The sequence below is a fragment of the Phyllobates terribilis genome, unplaced genomic scaffold, assembly GCF_046119375.1.
Source record: "Phyllobates terribilis strain yellow unplaced genomic scaffold, ASM4611937v1 Scaffold_1__5_contigs__length_1240528914, whole genome shotgun sequence".
Classification (NCBI taxonomy): Eukaryota; Metazoa; Chordata; class Amphibia; order Anura; family Dendrobatidae; genus Phyllobates; species Phyllobates terribilis.
This window is the reverse complement of record NW_027362761.1, coordinates 1,074,430,524-1,074,443,908: the sequence shown is the minus strand read 5'-3', so window position 1 is coordinate 1,074,443,908 and position 13,385 is coordinate 1,074,430,524. Positions and strand designations below refer to the sequence as shown.

At 40.3% G+C, this 13,385-nt stretch overlaps 1 protein-coding gene across 10 annotated transcripts in view; it reads right to left on the bottom strand.

The window, feature by feature from the left end:
• Positions 1–13,385, bottom strand: part of FRYL (FRY like transcription coactivator) — a 298,660-nt gene that overhangs the window by 81,514 nt on the left and 203,761 nt on the right. For 6 of the 10 annotated variants that reach the window (XM_073645520.1, XM_073645519.1, XM_073645521.1 and 3 more), the window contains 4 exons: positions 9,683–9,784; positions 5,568–5,612; positions 2,981–3,084; positions 441–549 (listed from right to left, as the gene is read on the bottom strand). In XM_073645520.1, coding sequence (XP_073501621.1) covers positions 441–549; positions 2,981–3,084; positions 5,568–5,612; positions 9,683–9,784 — 360 coding nt within the window. The remainder of the gene's footprint in view (positions 1–440; positions 550–2,980; positions 3,085–5,567; positions 5,613–9,682; positions 9,785–13,385) is intronic. The other 4 variants (XM_073645515.1, XM_073645516.1, XM_073645518.1 and 1 more) reach the window with 1 other exon arrangement.

Below are 13,385 nucleotides of genomic sequence, written 5' to 3'. Positions count from 1 at the left end.
CCTGATGCTCTTGTTCCATGCTGCCTGGCCTATTGCCAGTCAATACTTCCTCCTGCAAAGATGACATCCAGGCACAGAGCCATATCACCACTGCAGCTAATCACTGGCTGCAGTGGTGACAAGCTATAGTCAGTGATAAGCTGTGATGAGATGTCATAGCTGCAACAGAAAGCAGAAACTGGGATGAGACAGATCAGCCTCATAATAGGAACTGTGGGAGATCAGTAAGTATAGTGTCTTATTTTTAGGTTTTTTTTTAACCAATATGAGCAACCCCACCCTCATCCCCCCCCATACAACCCCTTTAAAAAACATCCGGATTTGTAAAGGATCACATGGTATACCACTGCCATAGACCAACTGCAATTGAGCGTGGCAAACCCAGCAGAAAGTGCTCCATCCCCCCGCAGCACGAGCACACCACCTTCTCACCAGCTTACCTGAGCAATGAACTGAATGATCTTGACAAATATATTAAGAGGAGTATCGCGGGGCACTACACTACGGGAGCCTTTGGGGAAAAGTGCGGATACGATGCTCATAAGGCGGCTGGAAAAAGAACAGTAACAAATGTGAAAAACTTCTAATCTTCTCTAAATTCCGATCCAATAAAATTATCTCGCCAAACTTTACAGCAATGAAAATATATCTTATTTTACATATATGCTACATTACATAAATTCTCTCTGGCTTCGATGGAAATTACTACGACCATAACATGAGTTAAAATAAATGCAATGGGAACACATATATCCAAAAAGGTATAAAAGAGAAACTAATAATACATAGTGGTTCATTACATATGCATTGCTCTGAGACTCGATGCTTTCCTTCTGTGCTGAACAATACAGATGATTTTATTGGCAGCCACATACTGATACTAATTAGGATTATTTCTAGAAGTGATTACACCCCTTGGCACAGAGGAGCACCATTAAAGGGAGTCGGTCAGCACAGAATGACTGTTCAAACCAAGAACAGGCGCTCGGTGTATCATGGTGGGGCCAAATATTTAAGTGCATGTTCCCATCTACTTGTTTTCCCTCCATCTCTGCCCCCTCTATTTTGACTGAACGTTCTGGCTTCATGGAGCCAGAGAAGGGAGGAGATATACGAAAAACAATTATGGTCAGTTGGAAAGGGCACTTAAATGTTTAGCCACACCGAGGGTGCACAAAGGGCCAGTGCTTAGTTTGAACAGTCATTCTGTGCTGACAAACTTCCATGGTGGTTGCCTAAAACAACCACAATCTAAAAGTTCAGCTACTTCGGGTACCCTGCTCCCCAATGCCATATACAGTTAAGTCCATATATATTTGGACAGAGACAACATTTTTCTAATTTTGGTTCTAGACATTACCACAATGAATTTTAAACAAAACAATTCAGATGTAGTTGAAGTTCAGACTTTCAGCTTTCATTTGAGGGTATCCACATTAAAATTGGATGAAGGGTTTAGGAGTTTCAGCTCCTTAACATGTGCCACCCTGTTTTTAAAGGGACCAAAAGTAATTGGACAATTGACTCCAAGGGTATTTCATGGACAGGTGTGGGCAATCCCTTCGTTATGTCATTCTCAATTAAGCAGATAAAAGGCCTGGAGTTGATATGAGGTGTGGTGCTTGCATTTGGAAGGTTTTACTGTGAAGTAAACATGCGGTCAAAGGAGCTCTCCATGCAGGTGAAACAAGCCATCCTTAAGCTGCAAAAACAGAAAAAAACCATCCGAGAAATTGCTACAATATTAGGAGTGGCAAAATCTACAGTTTGTTACATCCTGAGAAAGAAAGAAAGCACTGGTGAACTCATCAATGCGAAAAGACCTGGGCGCCCACGGAAGACAACAGTGGTGGATGATCGCTGAATAATCTCCATGGTGAAGAGAAACCCCTTCACAACAGCCAACCAAGTGAACAACACTCTCCAGGAGGTAGGCGTATCAATATCCAAATCTACCATAAACAGAAGACTGCATGAAAGTAAATCCAGAGGGTTCACTGCACGGTGCAAGCCACTCACAAGCATCAAGAATAAAAAGGCTACACTGGACTTTGCTAAAAAACATCTAAAAAAGCCAGCACAGTTCTGGAAGAACATTCTTTGGACAGATGAAACCAAGATCAACCTCGACCAGAATGATGGAAAGAGAAAAGTATGGCGAAGGCGTGGTACAGCTCATGATCCAAAGCATACCACATCATCTGTAAAACACGGCGGAGGCAGTGTGATGGCTTGGGCATGCATGGCTGCCAGTGGCACTGGGTCACTAGTGTTTATTGATGATGTGACACAGGACAGAAGCAGCCGAATTAATTCTGATGTATTCAGAGCCATACTGTGTGCTCAGATCCAGCCAAATGCAGCCAAACTGATTGGTTGTCGTTTCATACTACAGATGGACAATGACCCAAAACATAAAGCCAAAGCAACCCAGGAGTTTATTAAAGCAAAGAAGTGGAATATTCTTGAATGGCCAAGTCAGTCACCTGATCTCAACCCAATTGAGGCAGCATTTCACTAAAATTCAGACAGAAAGGCCCACAAACAAACAGCAACTGAAACCACCGCAGTGAAGGCCTGGCAGAGCATCAAAAAGGAGGAAACACAGCGTCTGGTGATGTCCATGAGTTCAAGACTTCAGGTAGTCATTGCCAACAAAGGGTTTTCAACCAAGTACTAGAAATGAACATTTTATTTACAATTATTTAATCTGTCCAATTACTTTTGGTCCCTTTAAAAACAGGGTGGCACATGTTACGGAGCTGAAACTCCTAAACCCTTCACCCAATTTTAATGTGGATACCCTCAAATGAAAACTGAAAGTCTGAACTTCAACGGCATCTGAATTGTTTTGTTTAAAATTCATTGTGGTAATGTCTAGAACCAAAATTAGAAAAATGTTGTCTCTGTCCAAATATATATGGACCTAACAGTATAAACTACTGGCTGCACTCCTACAACATGAGCGGTGTTCACTCACCTTTGTGTTACAGTGTTGCTTTCACATTTTATCCTAATAACATAAACCCACAATAATCTATACAGAGATTCCAGTGCAACTCGAGACATTTTTGGGTCCTTATTCTGAAACAAAGAAAAAGGAAGATAAATGGTCTGTGACGCCAAAGTGTGAAAAAAAAAACTCCACAGATATTTGCTTTAATAACACAGTTCAAAATATATAGTAAAAATAAATACATGTTAAACCAGAATACATTATATAAGAATTACCAAGCAGAATCAAAGCACAAATTGACCCCAAAACGTGGAATAAATAGCATGTGTCACACGTTTTGTGCCTCTCAACACTAAAATGTGTCTGGAACAAGGGATGTGAATTTGTGTAGCACTGATGTTATGAGGGACGCTTTTTGCTGTGACTGTAGTTACTCAATCTCTAGTTTGCGGTCCACAATCTTGATACAGCCAGCATGGGTTTATAGTAAGAGAGTGCAGGTTATCAGTACTAATAAGACACCAATTGTGTCCCAGTTATGTATAAAAGCAATACTGGGAGTTAGATGAACGCACCAAGGGGTTTATGCTAACAGAGAAGCTTAAAAGGAACCTTTTTAACACATGGTAGCAGTATAACTGTGTATCCACTTCCCCAATTAAAAGAATAAAGAAGAAAAAAACAGCTTAATTTTTCTGTAGAGCCAAATGTAGAACAAAAGCCATATGAAAATCATGCTGGAAGTGCACTGGAGGCGTGTCCACAGCCTTTGGATTGTTTCTTCCAAGCACTGACGCCCCAAGTGCACTTTCAGACTGATTTGCATCTTGATTATATTCTAGATTCCCCATGACTGGTAGATAAGAATTCTACAAAAAAAAGTATCGTTTTTATTCAGAGGATAAGTGCCTACACAGCTATACTACTACTTCCATATGTAATATGCTGGCAGGATGCCTTAAAAGTAGAAATAAATACACACATAACATGAATATATGCCACCAAGAATACAAATTACACACAATCTTCCAACCAGAAAAGGCAGAGAACCTGTTTACAGAGGATTATTAATAAGAGATATAACCCGTATATAAGCATTTGTCACAGTTTCATTTATAAGGTAATAAGCCCCAGCTTCTGATATCCAGAGACTACAGAGAAGAGTGTACAGATTAGTGCGGGTCCCAGCGGTAGGACATCCACCGGATCAGCAGGTTATCGCCTATTTTCTGCTCAGGTGATAACTTATACCCGCCGGACAACCCCTTTAATGCAATTTAAGAAGAGTTCAGCATGGACACACTTAGATGCACATGAATGGAGAAGACAACATAAAATAACTTGGAAGAAAAAAACCCAGTAAAGCAAAAAGTATATAAAATTACTTAACTTTTACCTTATATTTTAAGTGGGAAATTGTGATCAAAGGTGGAATTTTACTCTACTAATCCTAACTACTCAGCTTTAGATGTTGGGCAATGAAGCGTTGGTAGTTTTCCTGACGTACAATGGAGAGATCTGTTCTAGCTTTAGTTAAACAAGATGTAAGGGTAAACTGCAATTAAAATGCTGAATGCAAATGTGTCCTAACATACCATTATATAAACTACACTAATAATCACCACATCTTTCGAAATGCCGAGGCGGTGACGGATTTCTTAAGATTTTTAGAGCTATTATTTCTCCAATATGAAGTAAGATCACATTTTGGCTCCACGTTGTATCCTCATTTTCGTATTTCCAGCCTGGGTCATTACTCACAATCTATAGGTGAAATGTATGCTTCATCTATCAGTATCAGTCATTACGCCTCTGGTGGTGAGGGGCTACCAATGTCGGTACGACATGCACAGAACATACTAAATGAGAACATTCTAGACTTCCACACTGCCCCAAATAAATTCTACAAAGGAAAACGGTTTAGAAAGCACTTCTCTTTTTATATCTATGGATTATCATTCAATCAACTTTGGAGCTTTAAGAAGATTTCCAGAGAAAAGATGAAAACTGAAGATCCAAAAAAATCCATGAAAAAAAAAAAAAAAAAAGTCAAAGTCAGCATTGCATTCTGATGATTACATCCACCATTGTAGCCATTTTTCCTTTATCTGATTAATCGAAAATTAAAAATAAGGCAACTTTGAAAAAAAAGCCATTTATGTGAAATATTCAAAGGTTTCTTGTACCCAGCTCCATAGTTAAGAGCCATCAGCTACAGCTTTCTATTGGTCCCATACATTCAACGAGTTCTCAATAAAGAGGTAAGTGTAAAGGGGAGGGTGACTCCAGGATCAGACTACGGAAGGTTTCTTTGCAGTCTGTTACCAAGACGACACATAGATTTGCATAGGAGGAGTAAGCACAAACTGGTTGGAACAATACAAAAAAGACCATTTACAAAGTTGGTTTCTTTTTCATTTTACAGAAAATGGTACTATAAAAAAAATAGCTGCAATGGAGTTGACATCTTTATGCATATTTTGTTGATTTTCTAAACCATGTCCTAAAATTCCAGCAGCTAAAAGAGGAGTCTTGGATAGAAGACCCTACTGGAGGTCTCTTGTTCTCTTGTCCACTGATATACAGCTCCATGGGGCAGACATGAACTCACCTGAAGAGTTTCTATTTGTTTTCTGATACTGTTGTTAGATGGCATCTAAATAAAGCAACGTGAGACAGCAAAACAAACATGAGAATGGAGCCACATGCATGTTAGATGAAAAAGCACAACACGAACAGCACAAAACTAAAAGAAGCCGGGAGGAGAATGAGCCCATCGTCTCTCTTTATTAAAGGGGATATCCCAGGAATCTTTTTCCTCAAGTTTTATTATCTATACAATGAATATGATATTTAATAGTTGAACAACCCCTTTAAAGGAACTTGCTGTGCATAATTTAGTACCGGTCATACGTACAATGTCGTCATGACCAGCTTTTTAACACATTCCTCCCCACCTGTCAGCTTAGAGTTGCTTCTGTAAATTAGTTGCACTGTCTAGAAGCTGGATATTAAATATGTTACATTAAAGGGAATCTATCAGTAGGATCAACCCTTCTAATCCATCTATATGGACATGTAGGTCATAGGAAGCTGAATAAAATGATAATGTGATATCTGCAATCTGATGTCTTATTCCAGAGAAATCCACATTTTTCTTATATGTAAATGAGCTGTTAAGATCTATGGGTCAGACATAGATCTCCCAGAGAATCTGCCTCCAGGGATATTTTTAATCAAAGGAAGAGTTACCAGTGTGAGGCATGTAACGAACACAGAACAATAGTACTGAACTATGTCTCATAACAAACGTGTTAGTAGCTGCAGATCTCACAGCTCTGCTGTATTACAACCCTATCTGCCTGAGAGATGGAAGCTGAGAGGAACCTGCAGATGTGTCAGGTATAATCACACACAGCTCTGCAGTGAGAGGAACCTGCAGATGTGTCAGGTATAATCACACACAGCTCTGCAGTGAGAGGAACCTGCAGATGTGTCAGGTATAATCACACACAGCTCTGCAGTGAGAGGAACCTGCAGATATGTCAGGTATAATCACACACAGCTCTGCAGTGAGAGGAACCTGCAGATGTGTCAGGTATAATCACACACAGCTCTGCAGTGACAGGAACCTGCAGATGTGTCAGGTATAATCGCACACAGGTCTGCAGTGAGAGGAACCTGCAGATGTGTCAGGTATAATCACACACAGCTCTGCAGTGAGGTATAATCACACACAGCTCTGCAGTGAGAGGAACCTGCAGATGTGTCAGGTATAATCACACACAGCTCTGCAGTGAGAGGAACCTGCAGATGTGTCAGGTATAATCACACACAGCTCTGCAGTGAGAGGAACCTGCAGATGTGTCAGGTATAATCACACACAGCTCTGCAGTGAGGTATAATCACACACAGCTCTGCAGTGAGAGGAACCTGCAGATGTGTCAGGTATAATCACACACAGCTCTGCAGTGAGAGGAACCTGCAGATGTGTCAGGTATAATCACACACCGCTCTGCAGTGAGAGGAACCTGCACATGTGTCAGGTATAATCACACACAGCTCTGCAGTGAGAGGAACCTGCAGATGTGTCAGGTACAATCACACACAGTTCTGCAGTGAGAGGAACCTGCAGATGTGTCAGGTATAATCACACACAGCTCTGCAGTGAGAGGAACCTGCAGATGTGTCCGGTATAATCACACACTGCTCTGCAGTGACAGGAACCTGCAGATGTGTCCGGCATAATCACACACAGGTCTGCAGTGAGAGGAACCTGCAGATGTGTCAGGTATAATTACACACAGCTCTGCAGTGAGAGGAACCTGCAGATGTGTCAGGTATAGGGTTGAGTGAGTATGTTCTTTCCGAGTATGCTCGGTCCAAGCTCCGAGTATTTATAGCTGCTCGGTGATATGGTTGAATCGCTCCCGTGTGCATGATTTGCAACTGTTTGACAGTTTTATTACATGTGAGGAATGTGTAAGAAATAGACATTCCTCACATGTAATAAAACTGTCAAACAGTTGCAAATCATGCACACGGGAGCGATTCAAACGCATCACCGAGCAGCTATAAATACTCGGAGCTCGGCCCGAGCATACTCGCCGAAAGGGTTAATAGAACATACTCGCTCAACACTAGTCAGGTATAATCACACACAGCTCTGCAGTGAGAGGAACCTGCAGATGTGTCAGGTATAATCACACACAGCTCTGCAGTGAGAGGAACCTGCAGATGTGTCAGGTATAATCACACACAGCTCTGCAGTGAGAGCAGAGAGCGGCCATCACACTGGTTACTCGCCCTTATCTAGTAATGGCTTTGCTGTCTCAGACTAATGTTTGCATGTAAATCAAAATTAGTGCCTTTCGCCAATTATTCATTACTAGTTCGGTGAGGCGTTCCTTCAGAAACTAGTCCAGCATCAGATTCTGTACTCACACCCCCTTACAAGGAACTGACGCTCTTCCCAATGCTCAACAGAGCAGGACTCGCCATCACTGTGTCCCTCTGTCCATGCGCAAGGAACATTGCAGACCAATGCTGAGAACATCATTCTCTTCTAAGGGATCGCAGTATCTGACCCTGGACTTGTCTTAGAGAAGGGACACCCTTTCGAACTAGTCCAAGGTAATCAGCAGAGGGCAAGCCACACTGTAATAAGTGGTTTAGGCACACATACAAAAATTAGTCTGGGACAGCAAAGACATTATAAAGATGCTGGAATAGGGCTCTAAAGAGAATTTATGGTGCTTTGAGGGACTCTGGGACCTTTTAACATATTAATAAACCTCAACTCATCATATTTAATAACTGAAGTATTAGCACTTTCCTAATCTATTTCTCCTTGTGTGCATGATGACAGTGAGAATGAACATGCAGGCCCCGAATACAGTCATGTACAAGAGGCCTTCATCTGATCACTCACACAATATGGGGTAATCATATTATATATATCATGTTAGAGTGTGGCTGTGGTATACAAAGTAAACACGGTCAGAAGATTACTAGAGCCACTTGGGACAACCGATAATTAGTTGCAATGTATACAGAATAAATGGAGCAACAGCATGCTCCTCTATTGCTGTGCTAGAGCACATACACACCTCAACATTAAGTCGTCATGCACATGGCAAAGTTGGCAGTCCTTGTGCCAACATCTGGTGCCACCGTTTTCTTTCTTACAAGCCATGCTTCTGGGGAGAATACCATGCGATGGAATATATCACCAGTATAACCTCGTTCATGGATTCTGTAAGGATCGACATGACACATTTGTGCAGACACTGATTTATAGGTCTGTACAACAGTCATCCATAATACGGCTGTGTGCATGAGTCCTTAGGTTGTTATTAGAGGCTTACTTTTGCTATGATCTAGGGATGAAAAAGCTATTGGATTACATAAATCATTATTTAAATAAATACGTATTAAAACTAATGTTCATAATACTTCTTATATTTTAGCAGACTTTTACAGAACACATCTACAGCCCTACAAATAGTAATGTTCATGGCCACATGTTTTACAATTTTTTTTTCAATCGCATATAACCATTAGGAATAAGTACACTAGTTGTAATATTGAAAGTGCGATTTTTCTCATACTTTAGAGATGGATTAGAGCAAGCGATAAGTTAAATTACTATTGTTATCACAACCAGCAAAGTAAATGTAAATTTGCCTTATTAAGAAAAAAGTGGTGTATATTCAGACATAAGGATGAGACATGGGAACGAAAAAAAAAATCAATTCAGCGTGAATGGAATGATAAGCAGTGAAGGAAAAACACAGGAAGGAAATATGATATGAGCCAGCCATGAATCAGACATTCAGCTAATGATCAGGTGCAGAGTCCTTCTCCAAGTTCATTAGATCTACATTACTACGGGTAGAAAGCAATAGTGTCAGAGGGATATATGGAAAGATATGTAATAGAACATTCACCCGGACTGTGGTCAACACAGTGATAGGAAGAGCAATGCATTTATGTCAACCGGCACTACGAAGAAAGTCAAGTCCAACCCAACAGGAAGAAAGAAGCGGTGAATACCAGCACGGATTCAATCAGGAAAAGATTGACATGACAATTTAATTGATTGATTAGTTCCAAAGATGAGGAAAGAAAGTCATTAACCAAACAAAGAGGAATATTAGGATAATAAACCGATCTTTAGTCAATCACTGCAGTGTCCTCATCGATGTGTGGTGGACGGGCACCTACCTTCAGATGTGACAAACAGTTCTGTAAGAAGATGTGCCAATTGTTGAGGAAAAACTGCTTCTGGCTGACACACAACAAGCAGGTGATCAGAGGATATAAAGCCTGGAAAGAAGAACTCCGCACTGTCAGAGACCTTTGGGGTACATTCACATTGAGTTTTTTCATGTAGATTTTGAAGTGGATACGATTAAAAAAATATATATATATTTCAGATACTATACTCTTCCTTTTCATGTCAATGGGAACCCAACAATTTTTTTTTTTTCAGATGAGTTTTTGAAAACCTCACTATAGGGAAAAACAAATCTCATACTTTTGGGACTAGGAGAGGTACTTTAGAAAGAAAAAAATCTTGCTAAAAAGTGTCCGATTTAGAGGCAGCTTCTTGTGATGGAGGAGAACGCTGACACAGCATCCAACCAAATCACTGAGAGAACTGGTCCCTACTCCTGCCCCACACTGATCTATGTGATTGGTGCATGGCAGGAGAGGAAGCTTCTGAGGAATGAATGTCCCAGTAGAAAGAGAACCTTCCACCTGACCAGCTCCAGGACTACAACTGTGTGTCTATACATGTGCATGTAGCAGAGCTGTGTGTGTCTATAAATGTGCATGTAGCAGTGCTTTGTGTATATAATACACACACTGAAGAGAAACACTAAACATTAAGATCTATTACCTCCCTCTCTTAACCCAGTGCAAAAAATAGTGATAGTAACTAGTGATGAGCGAGCGTGTTCTGTTAACCCTCTCGGCGAGCATGCTCGGGTGTTTTCCGAGTATCTTTGGCGTGCTCGAATGTTATGTTTTAGTCACTCCGTGTGCATGATTTGCGACTGTGACAGCTTTAATACATGTAAGGAATGCCTAACAAACATATATTCCTCACATGTATTAAAGCTGTCAAACAGTCGCAAATCATGCACACGGAGTGACTAAAAAATAACATTCGAGCACTCCGAAGATACTCAGAAAACAACCGAGCATGCTCGTAAATCTCGAGTAACGAGCATGCTCGCTCATCACTAATAATAACCCCTCCACTTTACACCGCCAGGGAAGTTTCTTCTTTTTTTTTTATCTGATCATTTTTATTAAGAAAATTCCACAATATAATTTTTACAAAGAAAGATCAGTAGAACAATGAGGTTTTCAATGTTACATGGTATCATTATATATTATTGTTATTCATAAAATACAATAAAAGTTGTCATCTTCCAAGTATTAGATTGTTTAAATGGAAAAAATCTAATACAAATACCCCCGCCAATAACACTCCAGAGAAATCTATATTCATACTATTTTTTTTTTTGTTATGATGTATATCCGTTAGCCAGGGAAGTTTCTAATTTATGATGTCTAAACCTGGGGTGCGTCTCATGGTGAGGAGCATCCTAGAGTCAGAAAAATACGGTATATAATGCCTCAAAAGCTGCATGGATACCAAACAAAATTTCTCTTGAAAACCATTTTAGATTTTTACATGTCAAAAAACTCTGTGCAAACATACCCCCTCAAATCGTGAATGTTTCGTGGCTGTTTTTCTACTCATATGTCATGACACTGTTTACTGTGTGCACACCCTTGTTATTTAGGATACTAGTGAGGACTGTGAGCACAATATATACTGTCATTACCCATGTGCTTGACTAGTATGCAAGCGAATTAGTATTTTATATGCCATCTTCATTGTCAGTACAATATCAGTATAATCAGCAACCATAGCACGTGAGTATTACTAATTTATTCTAATGCCATATTTACTTTTGGAAGGATAGCAATTAAAGAGGAGTGAAAAAATGTGCACAGATCTGGTCCAGGGGCCACATCAGTTGTGGCACCGCTGGGCCTACTAATCAGATGAAGTACCAGGGATGCCAGCAGGTAGCAGGCAGTGCACAAGGCTCTTGCTCAGCAGTCAAGGACTGCTAACACGAACAATAGACCAGAGTCCTGTGAATGGATTCACACATTTCTAATAGCAATACAATTTGTCTCTACAGTACTTGCATTAGTATACTGAGCGCATTCACCCTCGTTGCCCGATATACTGTGCACATGCGCCCTCATCGCCCAGTATACGGTGTGCTTGTCGCTCAGTATACAGTGCGCATGCACCTTCGTCACCTGGTATACAGTGCACATGCACCCATGTCACCCAGTATATTGGGCGTTTACATACACTATATAAAAAGACACATATGCATGTTTTTTTCAATATCTGACATAAAATCAGAATAAACCTTTCCCGTTTTAGGTCAGTTAGGATTACCATCATTTTTAATAATTGCCAAATGCCAGAATAATTAGCGACAGAGAATGTTTTAAGGCATTTTCATTACTTACTGCAAAGTCAAAAGTTTACATACACCAAGATTACTATGCCTTTAAACAATTCTGGACTGCTCATATGATGATGTCATGTGTTTGGAAGCTTCTGATAGTTTTTTTGGGAATATCTGAGTAGAGACACACCCGTGGATGTTTTTTAATGCACACCTGAAACACACTGTTTCTTTGTATAGGAAAGGCTAAAGAAATCAGTCAAGATATCAGGAAGAGAATTATTGTGGACTTGCACAAGTCTGCCTCATCCTTGGGTCCAATTTCAAGATACCTGAAGGTGCCTCGTTCATCTGTACAAACAATTATACGCAAGTACAAACAAGGTGGGACTGTCCAGCAATCACCACTCAGGAAGGAGATGGGTTCTGTGTCCCAGAGGTGAACGTGCTTTGGTCCTACATGTGCATATCAACCCAAGGACAAAAGAAAAAGGTCTTGTGAAGTTGATGGCGGAAGCTGGTAAGATTGTGTCAATATCCACAGTGAAACGAGTACTGTATCAACATGGGCTAAAAGACCACTCTGCCAGGAAGAAGCCATTACTCCAAAAGAAACATAAAAAAGCCAGATTAATGTTTGAAAATGCACACAGGAACAAAGACCTTAATTTTTGGAGACATGTCCTGTGGTCTGATGAAACTAAAATTTAACTTTTTGGGAATAATGACCATCATTACGTTTGGAGGGAAAAGGGAAAGGCTTGGAAGCCTAAGAACACCATCCCAACTGTGAAACACGAGGGTGGCAGCATCATGTTGGGTTTTTTTTTTTTTTTTGCTGCAGGAGGGACTGGGGCACTTCACAAAATAGATGGCATCATGAGAAAAGAAGATTATGTGGCAATACTGAAGCAACATCTGAAGACATCAGCCAGGAAGTTAAAGTTTGGGCGGGAATGGGTCTTCCAAATGGACAATGACCAGAAACATACTGCCAAAATGGTAGCAAAGTGGCTTAAGGATAACAAAGTCAATGCTTTAGAGTGGCCATCAGAAAGTCCTGATCTGAATCCTACTGAAAATTTATAGGAAAAGCTGAAAAGGCAGGTGCGAGCAAGGCGACTTACAAACCTGGATCAGTTACACCAGTTTTCTCAGGAGGAATGGGCCCAAATTCCAAGCAACTATTGTGAGAAGCTTGTGGAAGGATGTCCCAAACGTTTGACCCAAGTCATTCAGTTTAAGGGCAATGGTGCCAAATACTAATGAAATGTATGTAAACTTTTGACTTTGTACTAAGCAATAAAAATGCTTTAAAACATTCTCGCTCTCTCATTATTCTGGCATTTGTCAAATATTAAAAATTATGGTAATCCTAATTGACCTAAAATGGGAAAGGACTATTCTGATTTCATGTC